The sequence below is a fragment of the Heterocephalus glaber genome, unplaced genomic scaffold (assembly GCF_053883595.1).
Source record: "Heterocephalus glaber isolate CG9 unplaced genomic scaffold, H.glaber_assembly_v1.0 deba00001454, whole genome shotgun sequence".
NCBI classification, from domain to species: domain Eukaryota; kingdom Metazoa; phylum Chordata; class Mammalia; order Rodentia; family Bathyergidae; genus Heterocephalus; species Heterocephalus glaber.
The window spans coordinates 1441964-1460696 of record NW_028258303.1 but is presented as its reverse complement, the minus strand read 5'-3'; the positions used below and the strand labels follow the sequence as shown (position 1 = coordinate 1460696).

The 18733-nt window shown below is 38.3% G+C and overlaps 1 protein-coding gene and 1 pseudogene across 1 annotated transcript; both read left to right on the top strand.

Annotated features, from left to right (window-relative positions):
• Nucleotides 1-2740: 2740 nt before the first annotated feature.
• LOC101708889 (programmed cell death protein 5 pseudogene) lies at nucleotides 2741-5584 on the top strand (annotated as a pseudogene).
• A 10652-nt stretch (nucleotides 5585-16236) lies between these two features.
• LOC147827117 (endogenous retrovirus group K member 25 Pro protein-like) lies at nucleotides 16237-16614 on the top strand. Its single transcript, XM_087215789.1, has one exon. It carries the CDS (start codon nucleotides 16237-16239, stop codon nucleotides 16612-16614), a length of 378 nt encoding a protein of 125 aa, XP_087071915.1.
• Nucleotides 16615-18733: the final 2119 nt, after the last annotated feature.

Below are 18733 nucleotides of genomic sequence, written 5' to 3'. Positions count from 1 at the left end.
CTCCCATTACTCTGGGTTCAGCCATCACTATGTAACATAAATATTACTGAAATAGCATCTTAACAGGACTCCACTAGTACTCCATGAAAATCCCCAAATCTGTTCTCTTGGTTAGTCAGATTTAATGGCTTTAATGTCAAAAATGATTTTCACCATCTACTGGGGATGCAGAAAGGTGGAATACTTGTTACTCCTACCCTAATAAGTATGTCAAGTAATTTATAAATTATAACCTCTCTCCAATCTGTTAGAGAATTGAGGTACAGTACAGCAGATCAGCTGGAAATATAAAGATAGGTGTCCCCAAGAAAATGTCCATCCTAAGCACTGATCTATCTGAGGAAGGGCACAGTTTAAGACTTAGAAAAGGCTAGTGACTCACTGATACAAAGGCAGTTAGCACTACACTACGGCTATGTGCTCCCAAAGATTCTTGGGGGACAGGAAAAAAAACTAAGAAAGCATTTCTCCTGATGTAGACCTGGAGAAAGTAGTAACTGTCACTGTAAAATACCTCTAGATAATTACTCTTTCCTCTGTGGAATGCAAGCCCATAACTACAAGGGGAAGGGCAGAAAACACTGCTTCAATGAGGTGAAAACTCATGATGGCTGAGGGAATGAAAGGAGGAGGAATAAACTCTTCTAGAGGAGGGACCAGAAGTCACAATGTCATTGCAGAAAAAAATGACTGTGAAAGATTCATCTAGGTACCCAGTGCAAGGGTCTACTTAAAACTAATGCTGAATCTAGGCATGGTGGTGTATACCTGTAATCTCAGTACTTCAGAGGCTGAGGCAGGAAGATCGCTGTGAGTTCAAGGCCAGCCTTGGATACATAGTGAATTCAAGGCCAGCTCGAACTACATAGCAAGACCCTGTCTCAAAAACAAACAAAAAAAAAGAAAGAAAAGAAAAAAGAAAAAATTAAGACTAAACCAGGACAATGCAGAACATCAATGTGATGCCCTCCACATTTTATTAAAACTTGAGCAACAAATAACATCAGGCATAGCCAGAAACTAAGAAAAGACAGAAATATTTAAAACAAAAACTTCTGAAAACCAACATTCACTCTAAAAATAAAATAATGCAAGAGGAATACGGAGCTGGCAATCCACCAATGTAAATTTTAGCAACAATAAAACTCAAAACCAACTCAATTTCTGAACAAGACTCATATAACTCTCTACTCTAGGCTCTACCAGGGAAAAGGTAAACAAATCTGACATTAGTATTATTTATCTTGTTATCCAATCTGCTACATACCCTGGGCTATGGTTTAAATGTCCCTCCAAAACTCATTTTAAACTTTTGTCCTTTTATGGTATTAAGAGCACTACTCTCATGAATAAATCAAGGCAGTCATTATGAGAATGGGTTCACAATTGCAAGAGTGGGTCAGTTATAAAAAGAGGGGAATTTGGTCCTCTTCCCCTCTTGTGCTCTCCTGACATGTGAAAATGCTTGAAAACCTGGAAGCAAACTTCATACTGTATAATGGGCAGAAGGTGGAAGAATTTGGAGAAGCAGGCTAGAAAAGGCCTGGATTACCACGAATGGAGCTTTAAGTGTGGTGCTTTTAAGGATTCAGAGGATAAATGTTATTTGGGAACCCTAAATCTTCTTAGCGATTACATAAGTGGTTCTAACCAGAATGTTGGCTGAAAGATGAATGCCACAGGCTGAGCCTAAAGATGACCCTTCACCTCCTCCCTACACCATTTCTCCTCCTACTCCCTTTCTCCTCCATAGTCAAATGAACACAGTCTAATCTTGTAGGCCTTGGATGGCACAACCCAGGAGACAATTACATTATGTATCCTTCCCTATTCTACCTGCATGCTTCATATTCTGTCACCCATCAGTGTGTCAATTCTAGAGGCCTGTGGCCTTGTGATCTCTGGCAGATGGATATGACCCATGTGCCTGGAGTTTGGTTGCCTCAGATTTGTTCATGTTTCTGTCAACACCTATTCCTCCATGATCTTCACTTCTGCTCAACCAAGTGAGGTCACCCAACGTATTATTGATCACTGTCTTCATGCCTTTCAGGTGCTTGGTTATCCAAGGGCTATTAAAACTGATAATGGTCCTGCTTACACTAGTGCTCCTTTTAAACACTTTTGTACAACCTTTTGCATTTCCCTCTCTATGGGTATTTCTTATAACCCTCAGGGTCAAACAATCACTGAACATGCCAATCTCACCCTTAAAACTATGTTACACAAACAAAAAGGGGGAGTACTCACTAGTTCTTATAAGCCTATACCCTCTACTATAATAAATCTTGGATTATATACCTTAAATTTTTTATAATATCAAAGAACAAGGACTTATGGCAGCAGAGTGTCACTTTGTTTCTAGTCACCAATCAAAGCATAAATTTGCTTTCTGTAAGGACCTGGCCATTGGTCAGTGATATGGACCAAGTCCTGTGCTTATGTGGGGAAGAGGATTCATTTGTTTCTTTCCAGAGCTGCTGATCACCCTTTCTGGGTGCCAACCTGACTGGTGTGGCCATGTGATGGCATCAAACCTGAAGAAACAGCTGATTCCACTGTTCAAAAGGTTGATGTTGTCACCACAGAAAAGAAGCCATGTTGAGCTCCTCTGTCATGCCAAACACAAGCAGCAACCTATCCCATGTGGGGCCAGATCAAGAAATTAACAGAAGATGTATAACAAATGGTAAAGTATAAGGGAGGTCCCTCAGGTCCTGATGCCTTATTCCTTGCTATGATGGCTTTGGTCTCCACTCAGGTAGGAGTTACAGATGCCAAACAGTATTGGATTTATTTCTCTGACCCCCCATTGACTCATGTTTTACCCTGGGAAAGGCCAACTCCTATTCCCATGTTCACCATGAGTCTGCCCTATTAGGGGGGTGGCCAGAGGGGCATATTTCTCCCAGCCACACCACCTATAACTATATGGCTGTAGGGGCATCAATTCCTCTGTGTCTGGGGCCTGGTCAATTCTGCTTGCCCCTTTGGCCTACAGAAAAGTCCACCATTGTGAAGAACAAATCTGGCCTAGAAAGGGATGAAATCCTTCTTTACAAAAATTTAAGATGGACAACATGAGTCCGTCTAATACATCTTGTTCTTCTCATCCATGCCACAGTAGAATGGCTACTGTTCCATTCAAAGACACAGTGTCATGGGTTGACTGTTGTTCCTCCCATATCAATCAGACTCATACATTCTTTGCAATTTTCACACCACTCTTATGTACTGGTAGATTACACTGGATTCTTTCCAGTTACTTCTCTTAAAATTAATCATCATTTCAGACAGCCTGGCCTGTGGAGGCTTGCTGTATGTACTGATAAAATAATGCAATCCAGCTGTAGCCTCAAGACCTGAGTCTTGTGGGAGCTGCCAGTCATTGGGGATGCATTTGTATGCAGGCTCCCTATGTTTCCTTAATGGGTCCATTAACATTACAAAGAACACTGATGGTACATTTAATGTTACCTGTACCAACTGCAAGCTTAGCAACTGTGTTACTCATCTCAATACACTGCCCATTATTGTGTTGTATCATCCCTCTTTTGCCATGATTCCCACTAATCGTTCCAGACCCTGGTATAATGACCAAGTGCTCCAAGTACTAAAAGAGATAGAAAATCAATTGAGCCATTCCTGACAGATGGTTGGACTCATCATACTGGGTATTGTGTCTCTGGTCACTCTTCTTGTCTCCACCATGGTTGCCCCTGTGGCTTTGGCCAAAACTGTCCAGACAACTCATTTTTTCACCAAACTGGCAAAAAAATACCTCCTATGCTTTAGAAACTCAGGAGGACATTGACTTAAAGCACTTGAGGCAGCAGTTCTCAAGACATGAACACAAGTTAAAGCCTTTTAATTCCATCAAGGGCTTCACTGCCACGCTGAATTTAAATATTTCTGTTACAGCTCTAAAATATAATGAGACAACATGGCCCTGGGGGCAGGTAGCTGCTCATCTCATGGGTATCTTCCACCATGCCAATTTCAGTCTGGATTTACAACATTTACACAAACAAATTCTAGACATACAACATGCAGAGGTCCAGAGTCTTACCCCAGATCAATCTGCTCAAGCAGTGCTGGACCTTCTCAATGAGTTCAATCCTTTCAGCATTGGCAGACACACTGTGGTCGCCATGTTTGTACTCTTAGTTGTCCTAATTATACTGATTGTCTTGTTTCAAGTCTGCTGCAGAACATTCCAGCAACAACTGCTCTACTTCATTTTGGGACAACATGGGAATCACCTCCAGTTACAAACAAGAAAAGGGAGAGCTGCCAAGGGGCCAAGCCTGAAGATGGTCCTTCCCTTCCCCCCTACTTCTTTTCTCCTCCCTACTCTCTTTCTCCTCCATAGATTAGAAAGTCAAACAGACACAATCTGTTTAACTAATATTGGAGACTCTGGATGGCACAGCCTCAGGAGACAGTTACATTATGTGTCCTTCCCTGTTCCCTTCCTGCACATGCCCTGATCATGAAACAATCACACTACATTCTGCCTAAGCCATGTAGGCTGTGTAGCACTATTTGCCCCACCTTCTCTTCCTGTTTTCCTTCCACTATAAATAAAGAGCACGTGGAACTCCAGGCGGCCATTAGCTCCCAAAAAGCTATGGTTCCACTTGGTCCCAACTTTCAAGAATAGTCTTTGTTTCATCATTTTTTTCGTCCTCACTCATCACTCTTCCTGGCTTTGGACCCTACACTGTGTGAGTCATGGCAGATGGACAGAAAGCGTAGGATGAATTTTCATATGGAAATGAAGAAAAAGCTACTGGGAACTGGGAGAAAGATCATACCAGCTACACAGCTGCAAAGCACTTGGTGGAATTGTGTCCATGTCCTAGGACTTTTATACAGAAGTCAATAGCCTTTCTTGATTAAGAGAAAACTACACAAATTAGGTTATAGAAGGAATGTACCTCAATATAATGAAGGCCAAAAATGACAAAATTCACAGCTGGCATACTCAACAAGGAAAAGTTGAAAGCTTTTCCTCTAGGATGTAGAACATAAAAAGAATGTCCACTTGGGCTGTTTCTATCCAATATAGTATAGGAGATCCCAGCCATATAAGTTAGCCAAAATAGGAGGGGCTGGAGGTACTGAGGAAGCAGAGGCTGGCTGAGCTGCAGGCAAAACACAGGGATCCTAATGATGCAGCACAACAGGAAGCAAAGCACAGGGAAGCAGAAATGAGAAACAGTATCTTAGTGCAAGTTCTGGATCAATCAGCCTGGGCCAGGTTAAGTAACTTAGCACTTGTAAAGGCTGAAAAAATGAAAGCAGTAGAGAATTACCTTATACAGATGGCAAAGTATGGACAGCTAAGTGGGAAGGTCTCTGAACAAGGTTTAATAGAAATCCTTGAAAAAGTAAGCCAACAAACAGAAAAGAAAACAACAGTTAAATTCAACAGAAGAAAAGTAATGGACTCTGATGAAGATGATGATTACTGAACTAAAAATGTTTAGAGACTGACACTTAATGGAACAGTTTTAGGGCAAAAGTTAAAATCTGTTTAAATGTTTACTTTGTTTTGTCTATATGCCTTTAAAAAAATAAACTTGTTATGCAAAATAAAGTTGTTTTAGTATCACAAAAAATAAAATAAAATGAGTTAGCCAAAATAAATAGCTTTCCACTCAGAAAATGACAAATTAAATTGCTCCCATTTTCAGAAGTCATGTTCTTACACAGAGAACTCTAAGCATTTCATCAATAAGCTGTTGGAACTAATAAATACACAAGTTTCAGAATACAAAATCAAAATACAAAAAGCAGTAACATTTCTATACACAAATAGTGAGTCATCTAAAAAATAGAGAAAATCACATTTACAATAGATGGGGAAAAAAGAATTTAACCAAGAAAATGAAAGATATGTACACTGAAAATTAGAATATTTTGATAAAAGAAATTGAGAAAGACAGGAATAAATGAAAAATCAGAGGAGAAGAATTAATATTCTTAAAATGTTCATAATAATCAAAAACATTTATATATTCAACACAATCCCTATCAAAATACCAACAATATTCTTTGTACAGATAAAAAAGTCCCTGACACAAAACACTCTGAAAACACAAAGCAATCTTGAATAAAAGAATAAATCTAACAATATTATGCTACCTGATTTAACAATATACTACCAAGTCATAGTTACCAAAACAACATGGAAATGGCATTAAAAAAAACATAATCCATCTGAATGGAACAGAGGACTTACAAACAAAATCCATGTTTATAGCCAACTGATTTTCAACAAAGGCCCAAGAACAAAATATGGGAAAATAATAGGTTTTTCCAATGGGAAGTAAATTAACCATTATAGAAAATACTATGGAGATTCCTTAAAATATTTCTTTAAAAATTTAATATGTTGGGAAAACTCATATCTACATGCAGAAGAGTGAAATCAGACCTTTAGTTCACTTCATATTATAAAAATGAACTCAAAAATAGACTAAAGACAAATATGATTCAAAAAATAAAACAGAACATTATTCTAGACAATTAATTTTTTCAATATGAACCAAAAACCACAAGAAACAAAAAAAATCAAATAGACAAATGGTATTACATCAAATGAAAAGATTTCTTCATGGCAAAAGGAAAATATCAACTGAAGGAAAGACAGCCTACAGAATGAGACAAAATACATTCAAATTATATATCTGAAGATATACAAAGAATTCAAATGCAGTAGCAAGCAAACAACGTTTAAATAAATAGACATTTCTCAAAAGAAAAAACATAAAAGACTAACAGATACATTAAAAAATGTTTAACATCACTACTTACTGGGGAAATGAAAATTAAAACTACATCAATATAAGCCTCATGTTATAATTTTCATTATCAAAAGAACAAAAGATAATAAGTGTTGGTAAGGATATGAAGAAATGGGAACATTTATTATTATTGGGAATGTAAATTGGTACAGTTATTATAGAAAATAGTATAGAGATACCATAAAAGATTAAGACACAAAAAGTACAACTATGTGATCTATCAATCCCACTTCTGGATATGTGTCCAAAGGAAATGAAAGCAGAAGGAGCGATAACCTGTACTGCCATGTTCATCCTAACATTATTCACAATAGTCAAGATATGGAATCAACCTAAGTTACCATCAATGGATAAATGGATAAGGAAAGCATGATATACAAATTGTTTCTCTGATGTGAGAAACTGAAAGTGTAAATGAGAGCCAAAATGTATAATAGATATTGTGAAATAGGAAGAAAATGTTCAAAGGGAAAGGGGAACTGGGGGTGGGGAGAAGGGAAAGAAAAAATGAGGAAAGAAGGAAAAAATAGAAATAAAGCTTTTGTAAATAGGGAGAGTTGGAGGGGTTGAAGAGAGGGAATGGGAATGGGAAAAAATGAGAACCAAGGTATATATCACATACAGGTACAAATTCCCAATGATGAATGTGATCATAATGTACACCTAAAATGTACCACTAAACAATTTTTAAAATAATAATTAAAAAATTTAAAAAGAAAACATGGTATATACATACAATGCAATACTATTCTGCCATCAAAACAAATGAAATTCTGTCATTTGTGATGACATACACAAACCCAGAGGACATTATACTAAATGAAATAATCTAGCCACGGGACAAATACTGCATGATCTTACTTTCATGTATAATTTTTAAAAGTTGATCTCATAGAAGTAGTGAGTACAATGGTTACCAGGGACTAGGGTGGTTGGAGGCAGGGGGATTGGGAAAAATTGGTCAATGGAAACAAAACATCAGTTAGGAGGAGTAAGTTACAGAGATCTATCCCACAAAATGGTGATAGTAGTTACAACATACTGTATTATTGGATAATACTAACAGAGTCTATATAAAGTGTTTTCACCAGAAAAGTAATAACTTTGTGAGGTAATGAATATGTTAGCTAGATTTAGACATTCCGCAATGTATATATGCTTCACAACATCATTTATACGTGGTAAATACAGTTTTATCTGCCAATGTTAATACAATTTAAAAAACCATAGAGAACTTTGTCAAGCTGGTATCTGAAATCAGAGAGATCTGAAATGTGAGAAGATCCACAAATGGCATTTTTTTTTCTTAAATTCTTCTATTGGTACATTTTAGGTATACAACACAATTACATTTCTCATTGGGAACTTGTACCTTTACATAATGCATCTTGGTTCTTATTTTTTCCCCATTCTTAGACCTCCCTTCACTCCCTCCACCCTTCCCTATCTACAAAGACTTTATTTCTATTTTTTCCATTTCTCATCATTTTTTCCTTTCCCTTCTTTCCTTTCCCCTGCCCCTCCCACTACCCCTACCCCTTTGGACCTTTTCTTCCTATTTTTCATTATTGATTATTCATTCTAATCATTGGTACATTTTAGGTGTACAATTTAATGACATTCATCATTGGAAATTTGAACCTTTACATAGTCTCTCTTGGTTCTTATTTTTCACCCTTGCCCAGTCCTCCCTTCAATCCCTCCAGTCCTCCCTATTTACAAAGATTTTGTTCCTATTTTTCCATTTTCTCGTATTAATCCCATTCCCTTCTTTCCTTTCCCCTACCCCTCCCACTTCCTTCCCCTTTGTCCCTTTTTCTTCCTATTTCACATTACCTATTATACATTCTAGTCCTTATTTACACTTTCAGTTTCTCACACCAGAGAAACTATTTGGTATTTATACATGTGTGTCCTATTTATTTCACATAAGAGTATCACCTCAATGTACATCCACTTAGCTATAAATGTCTCTAATTTCTCATTTTTTATGGCTGAATAGTACTCCATTTTATTTAAAAAAAATACACGTTTTCTTTATCCAGTCTCCAGTTGATGAGCATTTGGGCTGTTTCCAAGTTTTAACTATCACAAACTGTGCTGCTATGAACATGGGTGCACATATATCACTGTGGTATGATTCTTTTAATTCTTTGGGGAAGATCCCCAGCAGTGGAATAGCAGGGTCAAATGGGACTTCCAGTCCTAGTTCTTTGAGGTATCTCCATACTGATTTCCACAGTGCTTGCACCAGTCTACACTCCCACCAGCAATGAAGCAGAGTTCCTCTTTCCCCACAGCCCTGCCAGCATTTGTTATTGGTTCATTTCTTGATAGCAGCCATTCTTCACAGATGGCATGGTTGATTAAAAGACAGAGTAGACCACAAGAGAAGAAAGGAATGCAGTCATATCATCATGAAGACAGACCCCCACCTGACTCCCAGAAACAAAATGGGAACATCACCCACAACTGCAAGGGGACTGAATTCTGTCAAAACCAGAAAAAGCTAGGAAACACACTTTTTTTTTTTTTTTTAGTAATGGGGATTGGACTCGGGTCCTTGCGCTTATGCAGCAGGTGGTGAAACCACTGAGCTAAATACCTGGCCCAGAAACATGCTCTTGATCTGAACCTCTCAAAGGAACAGGACTTTGCTAATAGCCTAATTGTTGCCTTTTGAGATCCTAAGATTCAACTGAGCTATGTTTTACCAGAACTACTTACCTAGCGAAACTGAGATAAACAGATTTTTTTAAACTACTAAACTTATGGTAATTTCTTCTACAGAAAATTAACATACTCCCTGATTGGTCATATTAGATACTGTGTATCTGACTACAATTCATTTTCCCTGGACTGCCAGACAAACTTCCTAAAATTTAAATATATTTATCTCATTCCTCTGCTTAAAATCACTACTTAAAGCTCACTGTCTTCTAATGCAAAGCCCCTCAAGACCCTTGATTGCTATGATTTGTTCACTTCTCAGACTACTTGTTCATCATAATCTCCTTACATTCTCTGCTCTAAGTATTCTAATTCTGAAAAACTGTAAAGCAGAGGAGACTCTGTACATGCCACTGCATAGAATATTCTCTTTTCCACTTATCATTTATTTCACTTTTTACCCTTCAATATTTAAATTAAATATTACTGAAAAAAATCTCATCAGGTGCTCTCAGTCTTTACATTTATTCCTATCAGTCTCTATCATTTTATGTATTGCAAAATTGACAATAGCTTTCCATTTATCCCACTGGTCTGAACACATGACAAAGATATGGTGTTTTAGTTTTAATAGTAGTTCAAGCAGTGCTTGCCTCATAAAAAGTTAGAAGAGGGCTGGGGATTTAGCTCAGTGGTTTCACCACCTGCTGTGCAAGCATGAGGATCCGAGTTCGATCCCCAGTATCAAAAAAAAAAAAGTTAGAAGATAGAATTTGAAAGAATCTAATGATTTGAAACATATTAGAAGAGGAACATTAAAGTGATAATAGATATTAAAAGCAATCTGAATTTTTCTAAATCAGTGGTATAAATTCTTCTGCCTTCATTACAAACACTATATTTTTAGTAATTTAAAACTAATTTGCTCAAAGCTGTCAACTTTCTTGAGGAAGACACTGCCGCATCTTAAATTTATTCCAAAACGTTTTTTCCCCTAATAATGCCTGAGAAAACATCTTATCTTTTTTTAATTAAGCATTATTTTCTGAGTACCAAATATCAAATACTGGGACTTGCTTCAGGTTTCTCAGAAGAGTAGTGAGATTCTAGCTAACTTTTTTCTAAAGCTTCACAACCTAAGAACTTGTCACAGTGCTCTTAAGAGTTACCATGGCAACCCTAAATGTTTCCCATAAAATGTCAAAATGAGGCTTAGATTAGGTCTATCATGGACTATCTTGCCATGACAAGATCGCTAGGAAAAGAGTAATTGGTAAAAGCATTTCAAAAGAGTTCATAAAAATATAACCATATCTATAAACTAGAAGACAAGATACAGTTCTTTCATTCACAAGACTTGCTACAGCCAAATTTTAAACATGTATTATTATTAAACATATTATTATTTTTTAAAAGAATAAAAACCATATTAGCAAAAGAATAAGTCAATGGTTACTTTAGGAGCCAAAATTTGTCAAGTCCTATGCTAATAAAAATTGGTTGTTTGACTATTTAATTAATGTAATGAAATCCAAAATAGGAATAAAATTATCTTAAAAGGCAACTGGTTTTATATAAAGATAAGAAATCTTAATATTACTCTACCTTAATTATATCCATGTTTCAATAAATAAAAGCTTTGATAGAAGCATATCTTCTTTATGTACTTACCAAAGAAGTCTAAAAGTAATATAATTGATTTTCCTTTGAATATCTCAAAGCAATTATGCACTAATGTTCTTATTAAACTGGGAATAGTGCTCTGGGTCAATGGTCTCATAAAAAACAGTAAAAAAAGGTACTGTCAAAGAAGGGGAAATTGTTTAAAAACTCATGCTAGATTCTGATTCAGGTAAAGAATATGATGCAGATATTGGTTTAGCAGTTGTTACCTGATCTCTCTCATTAAGATAATAGCAGAATTCACAGTCTAGCTGCTTCAACATCAAGTTACTTCTCATTAAATTTAGCAACAGGTTCTCAGCATGGAAATAGTAAATCTCTTTGAAGTCATATGACCAAAACATTCTTTTATTTATAGTCCTTATGTTGATCTTAATTTTGTAATAGTAGCACTCATGAAAAGCTAGATGCCTAAAAGCCAATGATTCCATATAAAATATTCCTTTCAGTGTTCATACCTAAATAATAGAAAGATTCCCTAATAAAAATACTTAAAATTTATATATTAATATTATATATAAAATATAAAGTTAACTTATGCTTTTTAAAATACTATAAATATAAACAATTTAAAGTATATTAGTGATACAAAACAAAAAATATTGATAACTTAAAAATAATAGTCTATATAAGTCAAATTTCCTAATTTATTATATAACAGATCCTCATATCTCCCTAGACCACCCGTCACTTTCCAGTTTCTACAGAGTACTGTTTTTCTTTTACTAAGTTTACAGATATTGAATTGGTTGAAAAGACTCAAAAGACTAAAGTAAGGCAGGAAAATTTAAAAGCTCTTCAATAAACTCTATAATTTACCAAGTGCAGCTAAATTTAAAATTCATATACAAGTTAGTGTATCTTAAAACCATGGAGCTTTCAAAGTGAGACACTTCAATTTGTTATAAGTAATCCCAGTAAATTTATAATGAATGTGAATTGTTACTTGAAAACAACCTATTAGCCATGATGCACCTGATAAAATAAAAAACTGACACATATGGACAACATGAACTCAAGAGAAGAAAAATGTACATTATAATATAAATTATCTAGGCAGAGGAGGCTTCTGGCCCACCGTACCACTGCTCCCAGTGCAGAGGACGTGAGCTACATGGGTGCCAGCAGCACACACATACCTCACTACTCACCACACACCCCCATCAAAATGAGAAGACACGTAAACAAGTCTAAAAACCAGACTTCCAGATCACCTACAGCAACCCCAAAGGAAAATGAGATGGAACACTCTGATACTCAACCACCTGGACTCCATGAATTGGCAAAAAAAGATGATCTGGAAAAAATGAAATTGAAATAATTTCTCAGATAAAAGGAGAGATTGTGCTCATAGTGCAAAACATGATTAATAAATCTAGAGAGCAGCTGAGAAACATGATAGAATGCTCAACATAGAAAACTAATGGAATCCATAAAAGAGGTGCAAACAGATTTCCAGGAGATGAAAAACTCCATTGAAAGTCCTCACAGCAGAATGAGCCAATGTGAGGACAGACTTTCAGATATAGAAGACAAGATTGCAATTAGTGACCAGGAAGAGAAAAATTTCTTTAAAATTGTAAGGTACCATGAAAAGTCAACCCAGCAGCTGCTAGATGAAGCAAAGAAAAATAACATAAAACTGATTGGAGTCAATAAAGAAACAGAAGAGAGTGCAGATGACATAAAAAACTGTTCACAGAAGTAATGGCAGAAAACTTTCCAAGCAGGGGAAAAAAACTTCACATACAGATAAGTGAGTATACAGGACTCCAAATAGCCTTGATCAAAAAAATCTACACATATGCATGTAATTGGTAAGATTCCAGAAACCCAACAGAAGAAAAACGTTCAACAAGCAGTTAGAGAAAAGAAACAAATCACATACAAAGGAAAGCCCAGCAGAATTCTCAATGAAAACCCTCAAGACCAGAAGAGCTTGGAGTGATGTATTCCAAGCCCTAAAGTAAAACAGCCTCCAACCCAGATTGATGTACCCTGCAAAACTATCTCTCAAAATTGATGGAGAAGTAAGATACATTCATGACAATGAGCACCTTAGGAATCTCATGAATACCAAACCAGTACTCCACAAAATTTTAGACAATATCCTAGGAAAAAACAATGAGGATCACAACACCAGGAAACACAGTGGAATGAATCCCTCAGGTGCAAGAAGAAATTAAATGCAAAGGGGGAGAATCCAACAACAAGAAAAAGTCACAACAAGGATGTCAATAGGTATCAGTTACAACCATCAATGTTAATGGACTCAATTCACCAATCAAAAAAAACAGACTGGCAGAATGGGTCAAGAAGCAGGATCCAACAAAATTCTGCATACAAGAAACACACTTAATTCAAAAAGAAACTCATAGACTGAAAGTTAAAGGGTGGAAAACAATACTCCATGTGACAGTAACCAAAAAAATGCAAGAGTAGCTATCCCCTTTGTGGATCAAGTGGATTTCAACACTGATTAAGAGAGACAAAGAAGGACACTATATTCTTTTAAAAGGAATAGTCCAAGAGAAAGAGATGACAATCATAAACATATATGCACCAAACACTAGTCCACCCAACTATACACAACAAATATTAACAGACATGAAAAGTCATATATACACTAATACAATAATAGTGAGGGTGCTCAATACCCCACTGTCACAAATAGATAGATCAACTAGAAAAAAAATAAGTAATGAAATAGTAGAGCACAATCAAACTCTTGAACAAATGAACTTAACAGATGTTTACAGAGTGTTCCACCCCACCAAATCAGAATACACATTCTTTTCAGCTGCACACAGGTTGTTCTCCAAAATTGAAGGAAAAGTTCAGGTCTGGCTGGGTCAAGTACGCTGCACTCCAGTCTCTTGAGCGTGCTCAGGGACAAAAAACAGAGTTGAGCAAGCTCACTCCAGTGTGTAGAAACTAGATCAAGTCGACCATATCTCCTCACTCTTTGGGGCATGACTCCACCTTGCCCAGACGATCACCCCATATGGTTTAAAATAAATTTAACTATGTTCTCCATTGTGTATAATTATATCCCTTTCCATCCAATTAAATTATGCCAAGGCTAAAGCTGTTATAACCCCGCCTATGTAATTGCCCTTTTATTTCACTATATAAGCTTGTGTAGTTCCTCAATAAAGCAGAAGCATTCCAGAAACCTCCCCGGAGTCTGCTGGTGACTCTGTGCCTTACCCTCCCAGCCTGGGCTCCTGAACCTAGGCCTGCAAGCAGGCTTGTGGATGACAACAGCTGGCACCCCAAGGTAGGGCCCATGCATACCAGGTAAATATTGAAGTCCTGGTAAGGATCCCTATAGTGGATAATCTCTTAAGTCAGGACAAGTTGATTCAGGCTGCACTTGTGAAGGCTCTGTGAAAGACTAGGGGAATGAAGGTCTCCAAAGAACACCTTCTGATCTTCTGGGAGACTCTTCTTAAATCATCCCCATGGATGGAGGGTGCTGATGTAGTGGATCCTAACATCTGGGAGCGCACTATTCATAACTGCCAGTGCAGAGAGAGAGGGGAGGAGAAGTATCCCTCCCATTGGACTTTTTTCTGATCATGTCAGTGATTGTTCAGTGCTTGGATCCACATGCCACCAAGGCATCAGAGGCATTTACCGCTCAGGCCAAACAGATAAAGGGACCCTTTTGTTGTTCTCAGGATGGTGGTGAATCACCTCAGGATACAAATGATGAATGTGAATCTCCACTTGCACCTTCTTCTTCCCTCGAGGTTTCTGCCCCTCCCACTAAAACAGAACTTCCCCTTGTTGATGCATCTCTGCCTAAATCTCTTCATCAGTTGGATGTGAGGTTAACAAAGGAGGGTGGAACTTCCTGTCTAACATGGCAGCCTCCAGTAGGCACGCCACCATCTTATTGATCAAATGCAGATACCTCTGATTCCTCCTCTGGTGAGGAGGAATCAGGTGAGGAAGAGTTTCCTAACAATAAATAATTCTTTAAGAAAACCCTCTGGAGAAACAAACTTCACCAACCTTCACTGAAGGCTTACCCAGTAATAATGGGGGAGAACCAAATGCCCCTCCTTAGGTGCCCCATTCACCAAAGGTGTGGAAGGAATTCAGACAAGCTGTACAAAAATATGGCCCACAGAGTCCATATGCATTACAGCTCCTAGATAATTTTGCTTATAATATCAACTGCCCCAAAGATTGGTACAATACGGCATGTGCCTGCTTGCACCCCAGGGATTTTTTGATGTTTAAGGCTATGTATAAGGAACAATGTGACCAACAGGACTGGCACAACAATGTAGCCGGGTTGCCTACCTCTTCTGCCATGCTGCGGGGAACAGGCAGCTTCTCTGATGTGTTACAACAGGCCCATCAAACAGGGGTATATTATGATCAAGTACGTAATTGTGCACTGACCACATGGAGGCATACACCAGTGACTCAGGGGACCACCGCTATTGGAAAGCTCAAACAAAAGCCCAATGAGGCATTCCCTGACTTCTGTCAGAGAGTTATTCATGTGGTCCAACCTAAGGTCACTCATCCTAATGCCCAGAGGGCCTTAGTTCGTGAATTAATATATGAAGGCTGCCATAATGCTATAAAAACTCTCATAACTCCAATAAAGGACAAAACATTAGATGATTGGATTTTACAAACTAAAGACATAGGAACCCCAGACCATACCAATCGGATGCTAGCGGCTGCCATTACTAGCACCTTCGCAGCAGCCGCTCCCTTTCAACAATCTAAACAAAACAGTGGCCCAAACTGCTGGGGCTGTAATCAACTGGAGCATGTAAAAAGACAATGCTCCCTAACTGCTAGAGAACCCACAGGAGGCCAAGTGCGCCCAGCAACGCCTTGTCCAAGATGCCAAAAGGGCTATCATTGGAAAAAAGATTGCCATTCTAAATCATAGAGATGGAACACCTCTTCCTCCTATGGAAGGGTCTGCCAACCTCACCCAGCCTTTAAACTTCAAAGGGGGCAACTCCCAGCCCCACTAAAAGGGAGATCCCCAGTTCCTATTTCCAATTAATTGGCTGATTCAAGCTCACCCTTTAAAATCATGTGGACCACCCCCATTGATATGTTCAAGCCTAGATTGACCCTGTTCTGCCCTGGGAAAATGTTCCACATGCTTATTGATACCGGTGCAGATCAAACGATCTTGCGTCAAGAGGAAATCCCCCCAGATTGGGACTTAGTGCCAGGGCTCCCTGTAATAGGGGTAGGAGGCACTCAACCCTCACTCACCATGGCACAGCCTATTCCATGGTCACACCCTGATGAACATAAAGGCAAATTCTGCCCTGTCATATTGTCTGATCTGTCTAATAATCTGTTGGGCAGAGACCTCCTCGAGGCTATGGATGCTGTAATTACCACAGATGATAAAGCCTTTTATGATGAATTGTTAGATGAGCGCTGTTCTCCCCAATCCTAGAGGCCACGGCTCTGTCATTCCAACTACCCGTACCCTTACAGTGGTGTAATGAGGAACCAGTATGGGTAGAGCAGTGGCCATTACCCCAACATAAATTAACAGTGCTACAGGACCTCATACAACAACAGCTACAACTTGGACACATTGACCTGTGCACTAGCCCATGTAATACTCCTATATTTGTAATTCCAAAAAAGACCTCAGGCCAATATCACCTACTACATGACCTGAGAGCCATAAACACTACCATGGCTGACATGGGTGCCCCTCAAGCAGGGCTCCCTCTTCTTTCAGTGATTCCTGTTGATATGTACTTATGCTCTATTGACATTAAAGACTGTTTCTTTTCAATTCCTCTTTACCCCATGGATTGCAAGTGTTTTGCTTTCACCATACCAATGGTCAATAACTGTAGGCCTGCGAGGTGATATCAATGGTGCGTTTTACCACAAGAGATGAAAAACGGTCCAGCCATCTGCCAGCTTACAGTCACTCAGACACTGGCCCACATTCAAGAAGATGGATCCTCCCAGTTGTATAGTTACATAGATAACACCCTTATTGCCAGTATGGCTTCATCAGATTCAGAGGCCTTACTGGGTGGAGTGATGTTGGCCCTTAAACAGGCTGGGTTTAATATACAGCCTGATAAGATCCAAAGGAGGTGTCCAATGTCCTTCCTGGGTGTCATCATTGATTTGACCCAAAACTCCCCTAAAACTCCACAGATAACTATACCTGTCTTTCCCTTGCTGAGCTACAGCAAATCTTAGGACAAATTAATTGGATCCACCCATGGCTTAAAATCCCCACCAGTGTATTTGAGCCTCCCTTCCGATTACTGAAGGGAGATCGCTCCCCAACTTCAAAAATATGTTTAAATTTGTCTGCCAAGCAGGCATTAGATTCGATTAATAAACAGCTCCATGGTGCTGTTCTTGCTCGATTGGATCCCACTCAGGCTATAACAGGATTAGTCTTATGCCATAAACCAAGATCACCTATGGTGTGTTTATGGCAGAGTCATGGACCTATTGAATGGATTCACTGGTCTTCCTCATTATCACAAAAAAGATAACAAATGTTATTGAAATACTTAGTAAGATGATAATCAAATTGAGAAAGAGGACCTTACAGGTTCTGGGAAGAGAAGCTGAGGTGCTGATATTACCTTTAGAATTAGAAATTATTCCTCATCTTCTTGAGCCTGAAGAGATGTTTTCTATAGCAATGGCAGGTTTTACAGGACAAATAGATAATTATTATCCTAAATATAAAATTCTCCAAGGCCTACATAAGCTTCCTCTTCAAATGTTTAATCCAATAACTCAAAAAGCTATACCAGAAGCCCCCTTGGTATTTACAGATGGAAGCCCAAATAAATATGCCTTTGTGACTTTTGATTCCCCCAACAAAAATGAGCCCTTTTATAAGATCCATGAAACCTCATTTGGCTCTCCCCAGGCTAAGGAGCTCACAGCTATTATTTTAGCTCTAGAATATTTTGCAGGTAAACCCTTTAATTTGTTCACAGATAGTGCTTATTGTGCAACATTACTTTGTGCACTGCCTCATGCCTTCCTCAAGGTTCTCCTGGAGATCCCATTAGATGCTCTTATAATAAAGACAGAACAGTTGTTGGAGAGATATTCACACCCTCTCTATGTACAACATATTCAGTCACATTCAGATCTGCCCAGCTCATTAGCTTTAGGGAACAAGATGGTAGATGAAGCAGTATCAGCCCTTCCCTCTTCTGTCATTCAGTGTGATATCAATAGTCATAAAATATTCCACCAATCAGCACACAGTTTAACACATATGTTCCCTTCACTTACTAAAGAACAAAGTAAACAGATTATATGCACATGTGCAACTTGTGGTCCTCTACTACCTATAGGCCCATTACAACTCCCAGGGGTTAACCCCAGAGGCCTAAAGGCTAATGCTTTATGGCAAATGGACATTATGCATGTCGCCTCATTTGGAAGGCTCAGATATGTCCATATTTCAATTGACACTCATTCTGGATTCACCTGTGCCACTGCCTCTCTGGGAGAAAAGGCTAAAAGTGTTATCAGTCATCTTCTGAGATGCTTTTGTACAATGCGCATACCAC